At 44.7% G+C, this 15,281-nt stretch overlaps 1 protein-coding gene across 1 annotated transcript; it reads right to left on the bottom strand.

Moving 5' to 3' along the window:
* Positions 1 to 6,076: 6,076 nt before the first annotated feature.
* On the bottom strand, positions 6,077 to 8,789 carry LOC137438755 (ferritin heavy chain B). Its single transcript, XM_068134080.2, has 4 exons — positions 8,494 to 8,789; positions 7,037 to 7,183; positions 6,601 to 6,726; positions 6,077 to 6,509 (listed from the first exon to the last, which is right to left on the bottom strand). The coding sequence occupies exons 1-4, from the start codon at positions 8,602 to 8,604 to the stop codon at positions 6,360 to 6,362; spliced, it is 534 nt and encodes a 177-aa protein (XP_067990181.1). The 5' UTR covers positions 8,605 to 8,789; the 3' UTR covers positions 6,077 to 6,359.
* Between the last annotated feature and the right edge of the window lie 6,492 nt (positions 8,790 to 15,281).

Below are 15,281 nucleotides of genomic sequence, written 5' to 3'. Positions count from 1 at the left end.
GTGAATCTTAATTACGTTATGGAAACGGATCTGAAATAACTCGTTCATGTTATTCTCTTATTCATGTTGGATTTCCGACTTTTAATGGTGTCAATGAGAAATTTATAAACACCTTGAACGTCCCTCGTTCGAGCGCGCACCTGCGTCAGGCTGAACGATTTACGTTTTGTATCCCACTGATTTCGGCCGGATGATCACACACCCAACCTGTCCACCAAGTTTCGTCCTTTTCACACCCAACCTGTCCACCAAGTTTCGTCCTTTTCACACCTAACCTGTCCACCAAGTTTCGTCCTTTTCACACCCAACCTGTCCACCAAGTTTCGTCCTTTTCACACCTAACCTGTCCACCAAGTTTCGTCCTTTTCACACCTAACCTGTCCACCAAGTTTCGTCCTTTTCACACCCAACCTGTCCACCAAGTTTCGTCCTTTTCACACCCAACCTGTCCACCAAGTTTCGACCTTTTCACACCTAACCTGTCCACCAAGTTTCGTCCTTTTCACACCCAACCTGTCCACCAAGTTTCGTCCTTTTCACACCCAACCTGTCCACCAAGTTTCGTCCTTTTCACACCCAACCTGTCCACCAAGTTTCGTCCTTTTCACACCCAACCTGTCCACCAAGTTTCGTCCTTTTCACACCTAACCTGTCCACCAAGTTTCGACCTTTTCACACCTAACCTGTCCACCAAGTTTCGACCTTTTCACACCCAACCTATCCACCAAGTTTCGTCCTTTTCACACCTAACCTGTCCACCAAGTTTCGACGTTTTCACACCCAACCTGTCCACCAAGTTTCGTCCTTTTCACACCTAACCTGTCCACCAAGTTTCGTCCTTTTCACACCCAACCTGTCCACCAAGTTTCGTCCTTTTCACACCTAACCTGTGTTAGGTGTGAAAGTTTCAAAACAAAGATTTTGAAGCAAACACAGAGTTGAGGTATTCAGCTTTTTCACATGCGGATTCCGCTGTGAGGTAAGGGAGGGGATGGAAGGGGAACAAATAACAGGAACAGATTTGACCAGATGCCACCAGGATTTGGAGGAGGGAGACAGGTTTGAGAGTTCAGTCTGGACAGTAGAGAGATAGTGCTTTCTGGCACTCCTGAGGGTAGACACACACTTGTTCCGAGATTTGTGATAGGAACGGAGATTGCCTTCCATGAGGAGAAGGCAACTTGTTTCAGGGCAACTGCATCACCACAAGATTCCGTGTACCATGGATGGGAGGAAGGGTATGACAACTGAAGACGAGATGGGATACATCTGTGCATGAGTGAGAATAATTTACTTTGGAAGAATTTCCAGGATGAGTTGATGTCAGAAGCAGTGAAGATGGGAGACCAGTCCAGATGATTGATGGCTGCTTGAAGACCGTGCCAGTCGGCCTGAGTGAAATGAGAGAGAGGTACCCACCAGCCAGCTGGCATAATGACAGTTGAAATCACCACATATGAGGAAGAGAGAGTTGGGATGAGTGGATAGAAGTTGGTCCATGTTATCAGACAGTGAGATGTAGATGGAGTCATCACTGTTTGGTGGACGGTACAACACACATATGAACAAGAGGTGGGAGCGAAGGGGAAGCCGTAGCCAGAGGTAATCCTCGGGGTGAGGTGGAGAGAGGGCAGTGCAGGGCGAGTAAGGAAGAGAGTTTTTGATAAAGATAGCAACCCCCCCCCCCCCCCCCCCCCCCTCCAGAACGAGGCTCAGGTCTTTCATACCGGAGGATGGAGTAACCAGGGAGAGATATTAAGGAATCAGAGACGTCTTGAAGGAGGAAAGTTTCTGTTAAGCAGATTAAGTCTGATCTGGACTGTCCGTCTGGGCGGTCTGGCTGTGTACAAACGTCGGATTATGATTTAGGAACAATTAAATTACAATTGAATGTTATGGGTCAGTGCAAGGCCTGAGTGGACAGTCGTTTGCCACACAACCCCCAATCACTACTGGTGAATGGACTATGTATCTGGATTAGGTTCTTCAGAACACCCAAGGGAAGGACTTATCTGGCTTGTGAATGTACGGGGTAAATTTATAATGATGATATTTGCTATTAATCATGTTAGGAGGTGGGAGCTGCGGGAACTGTGAGGGCTGTTATAAATATAATTCAGGTTACAGGGCCACAGAGAAATTATACGAGATTTTTGAATCTATTGCTAAAAGTTGAAGTGTCTTTCCGTGTGTGTGTGTGTATGTATCTATGTGTGTGTGTGTGTGTGTGTGTGTGTGTGTGTGTGTGTGTGTGTGTGTGTGTGTGTGTGTGTGTGTGTGTGTGTGCACGCGCACATGCATGTTTAAAAAGTATCCGTGCATATTTTGAACTTGTATTGTTTGTTTTTGGACGGAGAGGGAGAGGGACGGAGAGGGAGAGGGAGAGGGAGAGGGAGAGGGAGAGTGTGTGTGTGTGTGTGTGTGTGTGTGTGTGTGTGTGTGTGTGTGTGTGTGTGTGTGTGTGTGTGTGTAGGATCTTTTCCTACTTTGTGGATCGGAATGATAGTGCACTGTTTCCAGTCGCAATGGAGCTTTCCTAAAGACCAAACGTTGTTGACGAGTTCAAGGAACACTCCAAGCACCCTATCATCCATATGCTTGGACATAGAGTCGGTCAAGTGGTCTGGGCCAGGCACACTATTCTTGGACTGGCTTGCTCGAGTTCCCAAAGTGAGAAATCCAGGTTGAGCGTCGAGCTTCCAGGACAGGCATCATTGAGGATGGCTCTATGTTGGTTGACAAATTGATGCTTATGCACTTTGAACTCCGAGTCAGTGCTCGTGTCTCAAATGAGGTTAGAGAAATGTATTCCCAAGCTCGAGAACTTTGGAAAGGTTCCACGAAGGGGGTCTGTCCATGTCATATTGGTCCTTTTCCAATTTGAGGTTAGTGATCACCGGAAGATGGTCACCACCCAAACTGTCTGAGTGGACACATCATTCACATCTCACTGCTGCAGATGAGACAAAGGTGACGCCGAGAGGAGAAGACTCCCCGGTGGATGGATTGGCAAAGGTCCCATTGCCGTCATTTAGAAGAACCAGGCCTAATGAATTGATGATGTTTCGATGCACTCACCATCTCTGCAAGTAAGTTTGGAGCTCCAAAGAATATTGTAGCCGTTGAATTCGATACACCAATTTACATTACCTCTGTTTAAGACCTCTTGGAGTATGTTAAAGATCAACGGTTGGCAAGGGTTGTAGAAATTAACGATTGTGAGAGCCTTCCTTGGGTAGAGGATTTTAATAACGTTACATCCCAGTTCGGCCTTGCAGTCAATTCCCATGAAGGGAACACCCAGCTTGCCAAACTCCCCACATCCACCTCCATGCCACATTCTGATGCTCCACACTCTGCCGCTCCATTCCTCATCTTTCAGATCGGCAGTCTGCAGCTTCCTCACTCTCTGCAGAACTGGACTAAATCACAGACTGGGCAAACAAGTGGAACATGTCTTTCAATCCTGACAAATCTCACACTCTCTCTATGTCTCTCCGAAAAGACCGACTGGAAAACCCTCCCATCTACTTTCTCAACAATCTGCTCCAAGAAGTTCTGTCACTCAATCTCTTGGGTCTCACTATCTGCCATGATCTTTCCTGGGAAAACCACATTTCCAAGCTGGCCTTTTTCTTCTTTTTTTCTTTTCTTTTTTGGATACAAGATCGAGGCTCGTGAAAGAGCTAACATTAATCACACAAAAAGTCAAACCGACACAAGCCGACACATAAAACACAAAATAAGGGGAGCGGTAGACAAGATGGGGAGAGAGGGGGAAGGACACAAGCACAACATTTGAGAGCAGGGACATCGAGAGAACTGTGGGAGGGGGAGGGCTTGGGGGGAGGTGGGAGAGGTATAAAACACATGGACACTGCAAGGACTTCCAGGAAAGAAGTTGGAAAAGCGAGTCACCGTCTGGGCATCCTCCGTCGTGCGAAGTCCTTCCTTGGCACACCTGAGCTCCTCACCACATACAAGGCTTTCATCTGCAGCTCAATGGAATACTGTTCCCCCCTCTGGGCTGGTGCTCCTGCCTCACACCTAGCTCGGCTTCACGCTGTTGAAGCCAAAGCTTTCAGGATCATTGGAATCTCCCGCGATGAAGCTAACTCCAAGGGCCTTTCACTCACTCACCGCAGGCAGGTTGGTGGTCTTTCTGTCTTCTACCGACTCCTCTCCGGCCTTGCTCCCCCAGCTCTCTCTGTGCTCTGTCCCCCAATTATCCCTACAGGTCGCACAAGATCTGCCAGCAACCCTCTGATGGTGAAACTGCCGAAATCTCGGCTCTCTGCTCACCTTCACTCTTTCATTCCCATTTTCTCTTGCCTCTGGAACAAACTCCCTCACTCCCTTCAATCCCACTCCTCCCTCCAGGTCTTTAAAACAGCTGTTCACCACCATCTCTTATCTTCCCACATCCAAAACCTTGATCTTTTCTACCGCCGTTAATACACCCCAGATACACTTTTTTGAAATACCGACTTCTTTCCTGGAAGTCCTCGCAGTGTCCATGTGTTTTATACTTCTCCCACCCCCCCCCCTTCCCATGCCCACTCCCTCCCCCCTTCCCATGCCCACTCCCCCAAGCCCCATCCCTCCCACAGATCTCCCGATGTCCCTGCTCTCCATCTTGTCTCCCACTCCCTTTATCTTATGTTTTATGTCAGTTTGTCTTTTTGTGATCAATGTTAGCTCTTACACGAGCTTCGATCTTGTATACAAAAAAAGATTCTCACTTGCTCTGTCTCTGCGTATAAAGGTATAAACAGGTTTCTTGTGTACAGATTATACCCGGTTAGGATGTGAGATCGCTGATGTAATGAGTAAACTCAGACCCACGAGCAGCTCAGCTTTTTGCATTCCATTGGATGATTCTCATTAAACTGCGGGGCAGTTCCGGGACTGTTTCGAGCCCGACTCTATGCTCTTATGGCCTGAACATTTTGTTCATCTTCCTCGTTTATTGTGGTCTTCATTTCGGGGATCTTGAGGACAGCCTCAGCATAGGATCGTTTCCCTGAAGTTTTCACCTGTACAGCTAGGAAGCTCTTTGGAATTCAGGGCTTCGTCTGGAGGCTGCACTGTGGTCCCCACCACAATTGGCACACGACATGGTCTCCATTACATTTGCTGCAGCGTTGTTTGCCCCTCCAGGCAGGAGCAGTATGCCCGAACTTTTGGAACTTGTAACATCTAAAATCTAACTAAAGGGGGAAGGGATGTATTCACTGCAGTGAAGACTTTATAGCCCAGGAAAACTTTTATTTTATTGATAACCCTAAAATCAGTTTAGCGTGGTGCTCTTCTGGGATGGAGAGGGCCTTAACCACTTTGGGAGTGTCTGACTCATCGCTACTCGTCCATGACCTGCCCAACTTCCTAGCTCGATTAAGTCTGACATGAGCGTCACCCTGACTGCACATACGTCTATTAATTACGTACGTTTGAAATGTACTTTTTTAAACCTTGAGACTGCTGAGATCCCTTCGACATTTGAAGACCCTTTCAACGATGAGACATTTACATCCTTGAGACCCCTCTATACCTTCAGACAACTCGATTTGGGCGAGAGAACCGCTTGGTGGAATCTCGTCAGAGCCCGAAATCAAACCCATAACAACCTGCGGAGTGTTGAGGGGCACGGGATCGAATCGAGTGGCAAGAAGCTCTGGCGAAGTTGATTAGTGAGAATCAAAGGAATGATCCGTCACCTGGAACCGTAATTAGCATAAAGATTGTGGCGAGAAAAGCGATGAGCACAACCACAGGGCCTAACTCCAGGTGTTTGTCAAGGCAGTCCTTGGTCTGACTCACCTCAATATCTTTTGGACAGGTGGACTTTTTTTTCTTTCTGGTACTATGGATACATTTTTCAAACACGGCTCAACTCTTGTATATAAAGTCTCGAGCCACCTTTAGATTTAAGCCTCAAATTTCACACCAGGCACATCGAGATGGGAAGGATAAACTTGTATTCCCAGTCATCAATTAAATAAATTGGAAAACAATCATGCTTTTAAATACCCCACGCTCAAAAAAAAACAAAAACAATAATAATTACAAAAAAACATTTCCAAGCTCAGTTTTTATTTCCACAATTCAGTCAGAAACCACAACACCAAAGAAATCGGAAAAGAAAATCATGCAAGGCCAAAGGATTCAATCATGCTTTTGCCTCAAGCAACTGCCTCCCATTTAGATGAAGGGAATGGGCGAGGTGAATGCGAGTGACATGTTAGCAAAAAAATTCAAAGATAGTTATGTCGGAGGTACAAAGACGTAGATTTTCAGACTAAAGTGAACCGAATTGCGTAAGGAAAGAAGTTTTGAGGTTACAAGGCCTAATGAGACCCCTAGTCCTTGAGGGTGAGCTTATCGAAGAGGTATTCGCCAGTGCCATCTGCCGGCACACCGAGGCGCTTCAGATTGGTCACGAAGTCCCCGAGCTTCTTGATTGCTTGAACTTGCTCATCCAGGTACTCGCGCTCCAAGAACTCGCACATCTGGAATGACAGGAGCGATATGAAACTTCCACTTGAGAAATAAATAAATGGAACAACTCTGGACAACAGGGAATCATGTGATTAAAATCACCTGAGGATCCTTATCTTTCGCAGAAATTGCATGGAGATCCAGCAGTGATGCGTTCACTTCCCTTTCCAGGTGCAAAGCCAACTGCATGGCCTCGAGTCCGTTGGTCCAAATGTCCTGCTCTGGTTTCTGCAAATAGATGGACACGGCCGTACGCTCAGATTACAGTCGGCTCCAAAAGCACGATTCCTTGACCAACGAGACTACGTTTCATTGAAAACAATTCCTTCGGAGATGCTCAAATATACAACGGTTGCTTTAACAATCCGAGTGAATGAAACTTTCAACTAAATTTTACATTTTAAAGATTGGCCACTGGGTTTACTTGAAAATACAGCAACAGTGAGCTACTGCCAGTTTCAGCCTCAAGGACACTACCCCAAGCCCTGCATCTACAGCTACTGACAATACGCTATAGACCGGGTCGATCCACAGGTACCTTGATGTCCTTCAGCAAAATGCGACCTCCACGCTGGTTCTGGTAACGCATGAATTTCTCTGCGTGCTCACGCTCCTCCAGACTCTGCTCCCCGAAAAACTTGGCGAAGTTCTCCAAAGCTACGTCATCCCGGGAGAAGTAGTGGCTCTGGGATTAGAGAAAGGCATGGGTAAATCAGAGATGGATCAGATCAACTGGTGCCGTGTTGGACATCACAGGAACTTTTGAAAAATCTCTAAAAATCTCCTAAATCTTAAATCTCTCCTAAATCTTAAATCTCTAAAAATCTCTCCTAAATCTTAAATCTCTAAAAATCTCTCCTAAATCTCTAAAAATCTCTCCTAAATCTTAAATCTCTAAAAATCTCTCCAAAATCTTAAATCTCTAAAAATCTCTCCCAAATCTTAAATCTCCAAAAATCTCTCCGAAATCTTAAATCTCTAAAAATCTCTCCTAAATCTTAAATCTCTAAAAATCTCTCCTAAATCTTAAATCTCTAAAAATCCCTCCCCATATTTCCTCCCGCTCCCTTCATCTAATGTTTGTCAGTTTGTCTTATGATTAATGTTACCTTTTACACGAGCCTCGATGTTGTATACAAAAAAAACTAAAAAAACATGTTCCCTTGCAAGGAACTTCAACAGAGGCAATCAGTCCCATCAAAACCTGGTGAAACTGTACTTGGTGCCCAAGTGTCCCCAAACCCGCAGAATCAAAACAATTTGGGATTTGGCGAAGGCTCCTCCCACTACCCAGGGCCCCGCCCCGTTCTCCATTTTCCGAAAGATCCCCGACGCGCCGCCATTTTGAGATGGGAAGGAACAAAGTAGTCTTTGTAACAGTTGCAAACAAAACCTCATTCATAAATGGCTTTTGCAGAGCATATTGCAGATAAAAATTGACCGATTTATTAAATAAATAAATATAGCGAGAGGAGCACAACACAGATAAGAATCTTTTACGAAATCCACAACATTACGCAATATCATGTTAAAGCGAGAAAATAAATAAACAATCTCCGATGTGATGCAACCAACAAAGGGGGTCCGAAAGTTCGAGGTAGGATCGTTACAAGAACGAAGCGCAGGTAAATACGTATAAAGGGTAAGCTAACCGAGATGCAGTTTCTACAATCCAAGGAATGAGCGAAAGAATGAACAAAAGAGTAAACAGTTTCATTCCTCACATCGATAACAATCAAAACAACCTTTGGTATCCAAACACCAAATACAAGATAACCGCCTTGTGTCCACACCCGCAGGTGAGTTTTACAGCGATCGCAACAAGCAGGTAAAATAATTAAATTATTGGTGAAATTTTTCTTTTATTATTTAACGAATAAAAAATACATAATCGGTAATAAAATAGGATACAAGAAAGGGGGGATAAGGTTCCGTGGTCACATCTAAACCCTCAAACGGTAATAACCGCGAAAGGCAGCTTCACGACGACCTCACCATGGACTGGTAGACGTACGAGGCGTGCAGCTCCATGTTGATCTGGCGGTTCACACCTGCCTCACAATCGTCACTGTAGTTCTGACGAATTTGGGATGCCTTGGTGGTCATGATTGCTGTTGTTGTTTACGTTCAAATGAAAAAGAGAGAAAGAGATGAAAAGGTAAAACACACGAAAGCACAGGGGACTAGTTCCGTTCAAGCACTGTTGAAGCGGGAACACAACCCTGTATCTCGCAAACTGGAAACGAACAATCGAGGGAGATGCTTATATAATATTGTGGAGAAAGGGGCGTGGCTTTCTCTCTTTCTCATGAATTATTAATCAGATAGAGACTTCTCATTGGCTGGCGGCATTGGATGTTATTGTATCGGATTACATTATACAAGTTAATTTGCTCCGTTTTTATGTCAGTTATATTTGATATATAGTTCGGTGTATCCGCGTACCTTTTAAAAGCTCCTGCTTCTAAAAACCTCTATGTACGGTAAAACATTCTAGGAAGGACAAGGATTCAAAACAAAAAACATGATAAAGCAATGTGTGTTTTTTTTTCTCTTTTCTGGTTATTTTTCTACTTCATTGGAAAATCACAACGAGCAATCACGATGGAATATTGCAAAGCGCCAGTGATTATACACCGCCCATGTCACGTTCGCAACAGTCGAAGTTCGACTTCGCTCACATGAGAGAGCAGTAAATACGATTTCATTTTTCACTTTCCAAGTTCAAAGAATATAGGACAAAGCGTTATTATCCTGACAATAAATTTGTTGTTATATATACGTATAATATATAATTATATATATATACGTATAATAAAGTATCAAAATTAACTTGTGATTTATAAATGGCTGTTTTCATAATACCTTCAATTCACATTTGTCGAACTAACCCATTGGGTGTCCATTTAAAGTGTTTTTCGTTGAACTGTCTATTAAATCGTGGCCCTTTTTTCGTTTTGCGAACTGCAGGTCACGTGATAGTGACGCACGAATGACGGAGCGCCTTTGGCGCGTGATTGTGACGTCACGTGCTGCGTGTGCATGACTCCGCACAATTTGTTCACTTGTGAATAACACGAATTATATAATAACTTCAATTGGTACTTTTACTGTTAATTATGCTACAGGGGAATCTTAATTTCCTCCACCACCAAAGGTGGATGGAGGTTATGTTTTCACACCTGTCTGTCTGTCCGTTTGTGAACAAGATGTCTCAAAAAGTTATGGACGGATTTGGACGAAACTTGGTGGACAGGTTTGGGGATGTGTCAAGGACTAATCCTTTCGATTTTGGTGAAGATCTGAATATCGATTCTAATACGCGAATTATTTAATTTTTAAGTGATTCTTCACCATTGAGAGATCTGGCGAAAAGCGATTTATAACATGCTATTTATAAAAGTTGTGGATGAGTGCTGAGAAAACTTGGTGGACGAGTTGGTTCGGTGGCAAGAACAAGTGATTACATTTTGGTTCAGGTCCGGATCCAGATCCGGCGTATCAGAGGGATACAAAACATAAACGGTTCAACCTGTATATGCTCCTGTATGCAACCTGTATGCGATGTTCAACCTGGCGGAGGTATGCTCTCCACCGAGTGCTGTTCTAGTTTATTTATGAAAACTGATCTGAAATAACGCATTCATCTTATTCTCTTATTCATGTTGGATTTTCGACCTCAATGTATTATTAGTGGCATCAATTAGGAACATATAATAAATTAATTTTCATCGTACAAATTTGGGTACACGCCCAGAGGTGAAAAGACCGATATACAACAACAACATGCATTTTAAGGCCATTTTCCCTGCAAGAACGGGGGTTAGCCTTGCGGTCCCCATGACAATCTTCTCCATTTTGCCCCATTTTCTGCATCTCTCCTTGTTAACCCCTTTCCCGCATTTCTTCTTCCACCATCTTTAGCCAAGTCTTTCTCGGTCTTCCCCGTCCTCTACTTCCTTCTACATTCATTTCCATCACTCTTCTCAACCAGTCACTTTCATCCTTCCTCAACACATGACCAAACCATCGCAACCTGTTCCTCTTCACAGCATCAATCACAGGCTCTATTCCCATCATCTTTCGCAATTCATCATTTGTCTTCCTCTCGCTCAACGACACTCCGCACATCCACCGAACCATTCGCATTTCCACCCTTCGTTGCTGCTCTACATTCATGACCCATCTCTCGCTCCCATAAATCATAACACTTCTCACACATGCAGCATACACCTTTCCCTTCAGCTTCAACGACACTCCCCTCCTCATCAGCACGCCACTCAGTTCCCGAAACTTCTTCCATGCACATCACTCAAGCAACCGTTACCGAGTCTGATCCACCTTCTCCATTCAGCATGTCTCCGAGGTAGCAAAATGTTTTCACACCTTCCAGCTTCACGCCGTCTCCAAGATCCAACTCAACATTTCCTCCATCTGCAGCTCCCTCTGTGCACACCTTACATTTGAATGTAGCTGCCACACTGGTTAATGACCCTCTCAGACCACTACATTTTTGATGAACCCACAGCGCACATTGTACATTGAATAGAGTTCACTCCAACACCCTTCCTGCACACAGCATGTGGCCACTTCCCAGTTCTTTCCACCTCACCACATGCTTTACCACTTGCCATCACCTTCGTCTTTCCTATATTCACCTTCAGACCTTTCGTCTCCAGACATTCCTTCCACGTGTTCATCTTTTCCTTCAGTCCATCCATACTTTCCGCAATCAACACCAGATCATCTGCATACAACTCCCACGGTAAACCCTCCTTTACGTTCTGAGCCAGCACCTCCATCACAGCTACAAATAGTAGTGGACGAAGTAACGACCCCTGATGCACTCCCACCTTCACCTCAAACTCACCACTGTTCCCGCCCTTCGTCCTTACAGCTGTGCGCGCTCTTTTGTACATTGCCATCACTACTCTGATCAACCATTCCTCCACTTCTAACTTCCTCAATGCCCATGTCAATACTTCGCGTGGAACCCTATTGAATGCTTTCTCCAGATCAACAAACCCAAGAAACAACTTCTTCCTCTTCTCCATGTACTTCTCCTGCAACTGCCTCACAATAAAGAGCACGTCTGTCGTTCCTCTTCCTGGCATAAATCCAAACTGCATTTCGTCGATCTTCACCTTCTTCCTTATCCTCCTCTCCAACACACTTTCCAATACCTTCATTCCATGCTCCAATAACTTTATCGCTCGGTACGAGCCACTCTCCAGAGGGTCACCTTTCCCCTTGTATAGAGGGACGAGGGTACTCAGTTCCCAATCACTGGAATGCGGCCTTCTTTCACCACCAGATTACAGATCTCTGTCATTCTCTTCACACCCCAAGTTCCTGCTGCCTTCAACATATCTCCCACAACTCCCGTCGGCCCTCCCGCTTTTCTACTCTTCATTGCTTTTATCGCTTCCTCAACTTCCTTCTCAGTTGTCTTTTCTGCCGGTCCTAAAACTGGGTTACTCTCTATGTTGCCATCCCATTCATTCTCTGTATTCAACAGCATTTCCATATATCTTTTCCATCTTCCTTTAATTCCATCTGGGTCCACAACGATTTGTCCCACTTCATCCTTCAAGCAACTCAACCCCATCACATCACACCTCTCTTTCGCTATCTGCTTTGCAATCCTGAATACCGCTCTCTGACCCTTTTCCGAATCCAAGCGTTCTCCGAACATTTTCCTACATGCCTCCTGCGCCTTTGCTACCTCTTTCTTTGCAGCCTTCTCACTTTCATGCTCTGATTTTTCTGCTCCCGTACCCTTCGCCTTCTGCCACTCCTTGACCTTCTTCCTCTTCTCGTCAATCCTCTTTCCAACTTCATCATCCCACCATCATGTTTCCGAGTGCCTCGGTGGTCCTTTTGTCCATCCACATACCTCACCAACGGCTCCCAACAGACTATCTTTCATTGACATCCAACCACGTTCAAGCTCAACCACATCATCCTCTACCCTACTCAGCCTCTCTTTTAATTCCTCCCTTACTGTCACCTATTTCAACCTCCACACCTTCATTATCGGTTGGTACTTCACCCGCCGAGCTCTCCTCGCACCTTTCACCCTTATGTCGCAGACAACCAAGTCGTGCTGTGAAACAGCCTACTCCCCCGGGATCACCTTTGTGTCCCGGAGGTGCCCCGTATCTCGCCTACGCAGCATCAGGTAGTCAACAGTTGTCGTCGACCCACCTGACGTGTATGTAACATTGTAACAAGCTTATTATCCCCTTTCTGGAACTGAGTATTACAAATCAACAAATCAGCTCCATCAGCAAACTCCAAAATCCTTTCACCTTCCCCATTTCTCACACCATATCCTTAACCCCCATGAACCCCCTCAAAACCGTCCATACTCCTTCCCTCATGTCCATTTCGGTCTCCTCCTACCACACCAACTTCCTCATCTTTCACGTTTTCCATCAGCTTCTCTATCGCACACCAGAACTTGTCCTTCTCTTCATCGCTCCGACCAACCTGCGGAGCATATCCCGAGATGACGTTCACCAAGAGCTTTCCAATCATCATTTTCACCATCATCAACCTATCGCTCACTCTTGTCACACTCACCACAGTCTACAAACTCCTCAGAAAACAGGACACCAACACCATTCACGCCCTACGGGCACCCTTGCCACACAAACTTGTATTTCTGTCCCTGCCTACCCTTCACCATTCTCACACCACTTCCCTTCCATCTCGTCTCTTGCACACAACATATGTCCACTCTTCTTCTGACCAATACTTCCACCACTTCTCCTGATCTCCCTGTCATTGTCCCTACATTCCATGTCCAAAACCTCAGAAACCGATCTCCACTTCGGGCTGTACCCTGCCCATATGTAGTTGTAATTGTCATGGTTCTCTTTTTGAGGCAATGTTTTTTATGGCCGGATGCCCTTCCTGACGTCAACCCTCTTTGTCGCCTCTTACGACACGCAGGGATACGGTGTACCTATTCTAACCAGGGTACACACTGGGAAAAGACCGATATAAGGTACAAAATCCAAATGCTAAAGTGAAGAAGACAAAATACTTGTTGATGTGAGGTGGTGGCTATTTCCAAAGAAACAACTTCAAAGTGAGAGACTTCCACCGACAAGAGGATCTCGATACCCTGGAATCCAGAGTGTAATCTACAGGCAATTCAATGGCATCAAGACATTCACCAACATCCTGAACTCCCATTACCTTCAAATCTTGGGTGAAAACAAGTTGGAGATAGATTCGAGCCTCTGGTATTCACAGTGCCCTGTTACTAGTTTGGAACTTTATTGAGAACTATTTTGGAACATTGCAGGTGTTTGGGTATGCAACGTAGGTGTGCCCACCATGTATCTGCAAGACAAATAAACTGAGGTGCACTCCATCTGCAGTGGAGATGAGGAACTCTGTGACAAGTTTTATGCTGATGATGCAGATTCAGATATTAGTGATGACATTGAAACGGCATAAGCTGCATTACTGTCATCTCATCTGTTACATTGTATTATTTATTTATGTGTATTGCATTTGTGCTGTGAGTCCATTTTATGAACTGGAGGGCCTGTTGGTCCATTGGACCAAATTTTCATTGGTCTTCACCACCTTGTAACATACCTGCCTGCCGGACTCGGGAGGGCGGGGAGGTAATCTTTTGGGTACTTGGAATCTTTTGGGTCCTCTGGGTCTTTAGGATCTTAGGGGTCCTTAAAGGGCCTTCAAAGGTCGAAGGGGTCTCAGCAATCTCAAGAGTTGAAAGTTACATTTCAATAGTACGTAATCAGTTAATAGACATACATAATTAATACACAAAAAGTATGACACACACACACCTCATCCATTTATCGTACATGTATGCTCATAGTTGGTATAATAATGTAATTTAAAATACTAGGGCATGCCCGTACTATATCTATATCCCCCCCCTCTATTTACATGCAATGGTTTGGTCCAAAGCGAACGGCTTCCGGAGTTTGGTAAAGAAATCGCCATCGCGTGCACAAACGCGCAGGAAAGCGAATGAAACGCAAATTCGTTTTTATTAGTTGTAAAACATAGTTTAACGCCAACATAGTTTGCAAACGTGAAATAAATGAATACGCTCTCAAATGTGCCATCCGAGGCAGAGTGTGTCCGCCACGTTCGGCACACGCGATCGTTCGCTGCTCTCTGATTGGTTGAATCGTTTTTTGGACATAGCTCGGTAAGTAATTGTCCGATTAATATGAAACCTTGAAAAGGCACATCCTCGGGTCCCCAGCAATATACCTGGCAAGTTAAAAGTATATCGGACCCGTGGTTGTCGAGAAACAGCGGTCACAGACAAACGTACAGACAGACAGAGATTACTGGAATTATAGATAGATACATACAACTAATTACTCATTTTTATTGTACCAAAAAACATTTATCAACTAATATTATTCTTTGTACCAACATTACTTTTCATTTGATACCATGAAACCCATATTTGGTGTGAATTAAATAAAACAAGAGCAAGAATTGCTTTGCAATAATGCCCCCTACAAAGTTTCAGTACAATCTATCTATAATTCCAGTAATCTCTGTACGTTTGTACGTTTGTCTGTGACCGCTGTTTCTCGACAACCACGGGTCCGATATACTTTTAACTTGCCAGGTATATTGCTGGGGACCCGAGGATGTGCCTTTTCAAGGTTTCATATTAATCGGACAATTACTTACCGAGCTATGTCCAAAAAACGATTCAACCAATCAGAGAGCAGCGAGCTATCACGTGTGCCGAACGTGGCGATCAGACTCTGCCT

The sequence above is a fragment of the Myxine glutinosa genome, chromosome 13, assembly GCF_964187855.1.
Source record: "Myxine glutinosa chromosome 13, kmMyxGlut1.1, whole genome shotgun sequence".
Classification (NCBI taxonomy): Eukaryota; Metazoa; Chordata; class Myxini; order Myxiniformes; family Myxinidae; genus Myxine; species Myxine glutinosa.
Note: the sequence above shows the minus strand (reverse complement) of the source record. Positions and strands in the feature narration are given on the sequence as shown.

Coding starts and splice junctions, on each gene's coding strand:
- LOC137438755 (XM_068134080.2), bottom strand. CDS start 8,604: ATGACCACCAAGGCATCCCAAATTCGTCAGAACTACAGTGACGATTGT. Junction 6,727..7,036: donor TTTTGCTGAAGGACATCAAG/GTACCTGTGGAT, acceptor ATCTATTTGCAG/AAACCAGAGCAGGACATTTG. Junction 6,510..6,600: donor CGAAAGATAAGGATCCTCAG/GTGATTTTAATC, acceptor CTGTCATTCCAG/ATGTGCGAGTTCTTGGAGCG.